This window comes from Ursus arctos, unplaced genomic scaffold, assembly GCF_023065955.2.
Source record: "Ursus arctos isolate Adak ecotype North America unplaced genomic scaffold, UrsArc2.0 scaffold_2, whole genome shotgun sequence".
Classification (NCBI taxonomy): Eukaryota; Metazoa; Chordata; class Mammalia; order Carnivora; family Ursidae; genus Ursus; species Ursus arctos.
In genome coordinates, this window is record NW_026622874.1 from 59,787,944 (window position 1) to 59,796,043 (window position 8,100).

The window sequence follows — 8,100 nt, forward strand, 5'->3', positions numbered from 1 at the left end:
CGTCATGGGGGCTGGCCTGGGCTGCCTGAGAAAGGTGGTGCTGGCCAGGCAGGAGCCGTGGGGGCCAGGCCTCTGCAGCGGCCAGACGCAGACAAGACCCGTCCCCACCCCCGGCTCCATAGGCACTCTGCTCCGGTTGCTCAGTCCCCAGTCCACTAATCAGCCCCCTGCAGCCACAGAGAACTTCAGGCGTATATAGGGGCTCTGGCCCTGGAAACAAGAGCAGGAAGTGGAGACCTTGCTTGTAAGTGGGTGAGGAATAGTCTTCCCCTCTGCCAGGAAAAGGTTCCTTCAGCACCACTCTCTGTGCCCCGAAAGGGAGTGAGAGGGGCTCACTTCCCAAGAGGACTACTTGCGGAGGATGACAGGTGGCTAGCGTGGCAGACAGGATGTTCTTGGTCCAGCTGGGGCCGACATGGGTTCTGATGGTGGAGAGGGCGCCCGTGCAGGCAGAGCACCGTGGGGGGAGTCAAAGGAGCCCCGTGCAGGGGCACATACTGAGGGGCAGGGACAGGGTTCTGGGATCAGGAGCCAGGGGCCTGATGATGAAGGGGAGCGCGGCAGCGGCAGCTGCTCTCCGTGAGCGCTGCAGTCAGGTCTCAGGCAGGCCGGTGCGGGTGCCCGGGGTGTTGGCGCCTCAAAGACAGGCGGGGCAGCGACCTCCTTGCTGTGTGTCAGACATGAGAACGTCCTTCCAGCTGTGGGGACAGGATGCATCGGGTGCTTTCGGTCCGAAGGACTCTCTTCTGGAAAGAGATGCCAACCTGGCTGCTTTGAAGGGTGAAGAGCTAGCCAGGCCGCACAGGGAGGTGGTGCCACAGTGAGGAGAGGCCGGGCTGTGGGAGCAGCGCGCTCGGGGCTGCTGGGAGCCCAGGGAGCACGTGGGGGCCATGCCATTAAAGGTCGGGAGTAGAAAGCTTTTCCCTTTCTTCTGTGGTCTCTCTGTCTGTCTCTCTCTCTCATCATGCCGTTTTTTTCTTTGGTATTCCATGCCATTCTATGTGAAGAAATATTAGAAACTCAAAGTATTAGCGTGAGTTTTATCTTTATATCTGAATGTCAGTTTTAAATGCAAATATAAGGTCATTTGACTCCAATGTGGAAGTCACCAAAATGACACAATGCCTGTGTCATAGCTCCTTCATACATATGTATTTTGTTCTTAGCGGAACAGTGGAAATGCCACACGAAGCCAACTCAGCTGTTTTGTTTTACTTCTTGATATGTGCACATGTTAGCAGCACTCCCTCCCTCCAGCTCACTGAGTCAGGAAAGACTGAAAAGAAAAAGACTGTGAGTCACTCAGTCTTTCTGTCTTCTGTGTCATTTTTAGCTTAAGTTGTTGGCTAATACAAGGAGGTAACATAAGTAAGAAATAATACAGGGCTATTTGCTCGGTTTTTCGTGTTTCTTAAAGCACCACCTTCTTCTACGTTCAAAGCCAGCTCTGCCCGATGGAAGGTGTGGCCTCTGGGACTGTCGGTGGGGGGGGGGGGGGCTTAGTTGTGGGAGCAACGCGCTCACCCGAGTCTGGCTGAATTCCCACGCACAGTGGGTCGGCCTGGAACTCTGTGCTCATCAGGTATAGCAAATGCCGCGTGCAAACGGGTGACACGAAGGCAGACAGACCTCTCCCAGGCACACACGCACACATGCTCCACTGTCCTGTTAGCTTTCGCTTCTAGAACACAAGGTCCCAGGTAAAATGATGAAGAATGTCAAGATGGGGACAGCAGGGCATTACACCCAGGGCGCCCCCTTCTGAGCGAGGGCCCTGTGTGACAGCACAGATGACATGGCAGGCGGGCATGCTGGAAAGACCAACAGTGAGGGACGGACCAGGGAGGTGAGGCTGGCAGTCCGAGGGCTGCATTCATCCCAGCCTGGCAGGCCCCCCCCAGCCTCTGTTGCTGCCCGGTGTCCCACACTCCACGGTCCACCTGTTTCAGTCCCTGCCTGGCCCCCTGGCCATCTGAGTTTGAGAACTCTGAATGGGGGGATGGCAAGAGCAAGAGTGGACAGAATCGGGCGCCTGGGCTCCCCGCAGTGGCTGGCAATGGCACATGAAGGGTTTACACAGAATGCAGCTCATACTGCAGAGCGGGTTAGGCCGAAGGGGGCAGAGATGAACCAGAGGGGCCAGCAGGTAACTGGAATGACCCTGGAAGGAGGCAGCGAGGTCCGAACTGAGCCACAGCGGTGGAGGGGAAGGGCAGGGAGAGAGACAGGGAAGAGACAGCGACCTGTGGGTGTGGGGGCAGGAGGAGACAGCAGAGGGGCCCCTGGTTCCTGGGGTGGTTCCTGGCCTGTGCGCTGGGCCTGTCTGTAGGACGGAATGTCCAGGGCAGCAGGCTATCCACCAAAGCATGCGGATCCCGTTTTTCATCCAGTAAGTTTGAGGAACCAGGAGGACCTACAGGAGAAACATGCGTAGGGGGCGGCTGGAGGTGCTCAGGAAGGGCAGAGTCTGCCCAGGGGACGCAGGAGGAGCAAATGCAGCCCTGAGGATGGAGGGGAAAGGCGGGGAGGGGGAAGGCAGCCCAGGAGCTGGGGCAGCAGGAGCAGGGAGGTGGGGTCAGGAGAGAGCAAAGCAAAAGCTGGCAGGGAGGGGACTGGCCCCTGCGGTGGGCATCGGGGTGCTGGGGGTGACGGGATGATGCCCCGATGTCCCTGTGCCCAGGCCCACCCCACGAGCACCACAGCTGAGGGCCCAGGATGGCAGGGGAGCCTCTCGAGCAGATCTCCTTTTTAAGATGGCGAGGTGTGAGCAGGTTTATATGCTGAGGGGAAGAGCGCCGCCTTTTCAGACCCTGGGACCCTGTGTGATAGAGCCCCTGGCTCCCAGGACTAGCGGTGCTGAAAGGGGACGATGCCTAGAGAGTGCTTCATACTCGGTCACTGTCACTGAGTGTGGGGGACACTTCTATAGTGCTGTCTTCTCTGTGGCTCCTGTGAACTGCCCCCCACCTTCTCTCTTTGCCCTCAAAGAGAGTTACCACACGGTATCTTCTCTCCAAGGCTGACAGTCTTCTGCCAAGGGCAGGCACGTCTGAACGGCCCCGATTCTCAGACCACGGTGACGGGTCCGGGCCTCATGGTTTACTGACCTTGAACGTGTTTTCAAGGGCTCTGAAGCCACATATCTGCCCGCCGTTCCTGCCCACGTGTGGGCCAGCGTCGCTCTGTCTGAGGGCCTGTAGAGATGTGCCTCAAGGCCTTGGGTGCCCGCCAGCTGGGACTCCCCTCCAACTCGAGAAATAAGGACGCCTGACTCCAGCTGACTCCATCTGTCCCAGTGTCCTAGGCCTCCTGGAACAAATTACCACAAACTTAGTGGCTTGAACAACAGAAATGGATTCTCTGATGGGTCTGGAGGCGAGAAGTCGGAAATGAATCTTGGAGGGACTAAAATCAAGGTATCAGAGGGCCGATTCCTCCCCGAGGCTCCAAAGGAGAATCCTCATCTTGCCTTTCCTGCCTTTGGGTGGCTGCTAGCATTCCTTGGCTCGCGGCCTCATCCCTCTTCCTCTTGTCAAATCTCCCTCTGCCTCCCTGGTACCGAGATACTTGCTAGTGCACTGAGGACTCACCAGGATAATACGGGATATCCCCCCATCTCCAGATATCGGACTCAAATCACATCAGCACCTTCCCTTTGGCCGTCTCAGGTCACAGTCACAGGTTCCGGGGGTTAGGACCTGGATATCTGTGGGGTCATGACTCGGTCTGCCGTGGCATCCTCAGGATTCTCCGAGCACTTTCGTGAAGTGGGTGGGGCATACAGTATATGCTGGTTTTCCCACAGAAGAAACTAAAGCTTGACACTTTGGAGGCTAAACAGACTTAGGAGTCGGTAGCAGGGCCAAGACCAAGGCCAGGCCTCTGGCTCCAAACCTGGGATAGATTCTGTAGCCCCCCAACCAGTCCTCTGCTGCAGCAGAGCTTCAGGACTGAGACAGGACCGTGTAGGGACTCAGGGGGCTGCCCAGGGCACCCCAGTACTTCAAAACTCAGAGGAGTCCTGGCTTCCCAGAGCTCATCTGCAGTTTCTGAGTCTGGTCCAAGAGGTGGCATAGCCATGGCGGCCCCCTGACGGGAACCCCTTGCCTCCCATCTGTGGGGCTCTGGGGCATGGGTTAGGGGCCGCCCTGCCTCTGAGACAGGGAGTCCATGTCCTCGCTGGGCCTTGCCAGGGGACAGGAGCACATGGAAATGCTCCTCCAGGGGACGGCACACTAGGGCTTACCTCAGTGTAGAGGAAGCATGGCCCCTGCTCAGTGCCAGGGAGTGAGCTATTTTCCACCAGACCGCTGCTGCCTGGGCTCAGCAAGAACCTTCTCTTTTATTGTCTTGAACAGATGAGCTCAGTTGTAGGGGAATGAGGCTTTGGCTGGTCGGTTCTGTTGTTTGTCTTGCGGAGACTGAATCCCTCCCCATTCCATCAGATTGGGACCTAATGAGCCCCACACAGAGCTGCCTGAACACTGCCAATTGCACCCTGCTGTGGGGCCTGCCTGGGAAACAGTGTGCATCCCACCTCCAGCTGCCTGCTGCCCCAGGCCCGGAGCCAAGGGCACCGCGCCTGCCCTGTCCTGCCAGCTTGAGCTCCTTCCTCAGACCACGAATGGGGGAGCAGGATGGATGGAACGGACTGGAACAGTTGGGAAATGAGGGTGGTCTAGAATTGAGAGAGCCCTGAATCCGAGCTGTGTTTTGTCCAGGTGAACATCAGGGGCCAATTATTCTTGTCACTGTCGCCCATCTGTCTGCCAGTCTTGATGGCATGTGGGGGGTGATCTGCTGGTGAAAGCACACTGCTGGGGGCAGTGTCAGGGCAGGGTTCACCTTCCCGCTTCCTCTGTAACCCACCAGTGCAGGCACAGAAAGCGCATGTCCTCAGGGGTCACACACAATTCCAGTATCTGTGAGGGCCGTGCTCAATAAATAACACTACATATTAAGCATTCTAGGCTTTCTACTTGGTCTAGAACTCAGCAGAGTGCTGGTGGCCTTTGAGGGCCCCTCCTGGGCCCTAGGTCACCCCAAAGAGCTCCTGAGGAGTATATGACTGAGCTCCTGTCCCACGAAAGCAGACTTGGCTTAGAAGGGGCTCCTACAGCCAGAGCAAGCTGCTTATATGGCACTTGGTCCCCTATTCCTCCAGTTCCCCAGAGGGGGACCCTGGCATCTTGCCCACAGTAGTGACAGGGGCACAGGCTTGAGGACAGCTCTGTAGGACCCAGCAGGTGCGCCTCAGGGGCTCGAACATCCACGCTCAGTCAAGACTGACCTGGCCCCAAATACCCTGGGCCACACCCCTTGGGGCAGCTCAGCTGCTGGTGGGGCCCTGTGTTCCTGGGTCACGTGTGGCAGAGTCCTCAGCTTTGCTCACGCTTCCCCTGTGGCCATGTATTCCTCCAGAGTCTGTATCCTGAGGACCGAGGACAAGGAGGAAAGCCCCAGCCCAGCTCCCTCCATGCTTGGGTAGAGGCAGTCATGGAGGGAGGAGGGGGAGGCATGAGCGTCATTGAGAGGGAAGAGGACAGTGAGAGGCTCATTCACACACTGTGGGAACAGATGGAATCCAGTCCAAGTAGAACGTTTTTTCAGAGGAAGATGTGGTGTCAGAAAAGAACATTGGAGCTTAGGTCCTTGAGGGATGAGTTTGTAGAATTGAGAAGTCAGAGGACTGCGGTAGCGGGTGGCTTTGTAGGAGTGGAGTATAGGACTGATGGGAGGATGAGCAGATGATGCCGAGGTGTCCAGGCTGCAGTCAGAAGCCCCCCAGGAGTCACAGATGGGGGGGCAGAGGTTCCACGGGCTTCGGGTCTACCTTCATTCCAACCCCGCCTCCCTCTCTCTGCCATCAGGAAGATGCAAAGACACCCTGTCCACGATCACGGGTCCAACCACCCAGAACACGTACGGGCGGAACGAGGGGGCCTGGATGAAGGACCCCCTGGCCAAGGATGAGCGGATCTACGTCACCAACTATTACTATGGCAACACCCTGGTAGAGTTCCGAAACCTGGAGAACTTCAAACAAGGTATGTGCCCTGCGCCCACTAGGGGGTTCCTCCCGTCCTCACGCCCCCCTGCTCCCATCACTGTCAGATCGCTTTGGGAGGTGCCCGCGGACCAGAAGGGGTCCCCGTCTTCCAATGGTGAAGGGACCTTCCTGGTCACGGAGGTTCCCCCTTCCGCATGCCCCACATTGTCTGTGCTATGCTCCTGGAGTCCAGGGCCGGGGGTAGGGGAGTAGCAGGGAGATAGCCCTCCTTCCTAGAGCCGGGCCTGAGGGAGGGAACCCCCGGGAGGGGAAACTGTTCCTCGGGGTGAGGGAGGAGCGTGCAGAGGCTCACCAGCGTGAAGCCGTTTGCTGCACAGAACTAGAAAGTGGCGGAGCTGAGACACAGGAGACACAGCCCCAGGACTGAGGACCGTCCCCCAACCCCCGTTGCTGCCCTGCCCTACCCCCCAGCCCCCTTCCTGAAGCCCTGCCCTCACGCGCAGGTCGCTGGAGCAACTCCTACAAGCTCCCGTACAGCTGGATCGGCACGGGCCACGTGGTGTACAACGGCGCCTTCTACTACAACCGCGCCTTCACCCGCAACATCATCAAGTACGACCTGAAGCAGCGCTTCGTGGCCGCCTGGGCCATGCTCCACGACGTGGCCTACGAGGAGGCCACCCCCTGGCGGTGGCAGGGCCACTCGGACGTGGACTTCGCCGTGGACGAGAACGGCCTGTGGCTCATCTATCCGGCCCTGGACGATGAGGGCTTCAGCCAGGAGGTGATCGTGCTGAGCAAGCTCAACGCCGTGGACCTGAGCACGCAGAAGGAGACCACGTGGCGCACGGGGCTGCGGCGCAACTTCTACGGCAACTGCTTCGTCATCTGCGGGGTGCTGTATGCCGTGGACAGCTACAACCAGCGCAACGCCAACATCTCCTACGCCTTCGACACCCACACCAATACGCAGATCGTGCCCCGGCTGCTGTTCGAGAACGAGTACTCCTATACCACCCAGATAGACTACAACCCCAAGGACCGCCTGCTCTACGCCTGGGACAATGGCCACCAGGTCACCTACCACGTCATCTTCGCCTACTGACAGCTGGCCCCACGTGCAGAAGTGCAGAGGGGCTCCCGGCACCTTGCGTGCGTGCGTGTGTGTGTGGATGCGTATGTGTCGTTTAAAAAATATATATTATTTTGTATAATATTGTAACTGTAAAATGACAGTTTGGGTCTATTTTTTTTTAAGTGGATTGTAGATCAATCCATACACGTATGTGCTGGTCTCATCTTCCACGGTTTATATTTTTGTGCAAATAGACTTCTCCTTTTGACCAGGAACCACCTTCCTTCAAACCCTCAACCCCTCCAGCTCCCAGATCTTACCTGTCGAAAAGGGTTCTCCATCCGTGTCTTGCAGGCACCAGGAGCAGGAGTGAAGGAGGCAAGAAAGAAGTGTTAAGGGGCGGGAAAATTTTTATGTATTGGAGAAGTTTTAAAAACCCAGAAAAATGCTTTTTTTTTTAAATAAAGAAAAAATGTAAAACCATCCCCAAATGTGTTTTTGTTCAGCACGGTTGTGTGGGGCAGGGTCGCTCCTGCCCCAGGAGTCTCAGTGGGCGCTGATCCCCGTTTGCTGCTGAGGGGGCTGCCTGGGGGGGCCCTGCACCCCGCCGACCCCACGTGTGCTTCCATTTCAAGGCACCGAGCACTCCTCTTCCACCCGCACACCAGCTTCCTTGCTCTGTTCTGCTTTTTTCTGGTCATTTTCCTAAGGTGGGAAGCTGTTCATTCCTTAGTCATTGCAAGGACGGGTGGTAGGCACCGCAGGAAGCAGGAGGCTCGGGGCGCCTGGGGGGCACAGTCGATGAAGCGTCTGTCTTCCACTCAGCTCCTGATCCCAGAGTTCTGGGATCGAGTCCCACATCAGGTTCCCTGCTCAGGAGGGAGTCTGCTTCTCCCTCTCCCTCTGCCCCTCCTCCCTATTCACGCTCTTGCTCTCTTGCTCTCTCTCAAATAAAATCTTTCAAAACAAAACAGGAGGCTAAGTGAGGGTGACCCTGTCCTGGCACTGCTGAAGA

The 8,100-nt window shown here is 57.3% G+C and overlaps 1 protein-coding gene across 6 annotated transcripts in view; it reads left to right on the top strand.

Annotated features, from left to right (window-relative positions):
* Positions 1-7,568, top strand: part of OLFML2B (olfactomedin like 2B) — a 36,744-nt gene extending 29,176 nt beyond the window's left edge. For all 6 annotated transcript variants that reach the window (XM_026517226.4, XM_048225324.2, XM_026517224.4 and 3 more), the window contains exons 7-8: positions 5,871-6,047; positions 6,514-7,568. In XM_026517226.4, the coding sequence (XP_026373011.2) occupies positions 5,871-6,047; positions 6,514-7,115 (779 nt within the window). In that variant the 3' untranslated portion in view covers positions 7,116-7,568. The remainder of the gene's footprint in view (positions 1-5,870; positions 6,048-6,513) is intronic.
* Positions 7,569-8,100: the final 532 nt, after the last annotated feature.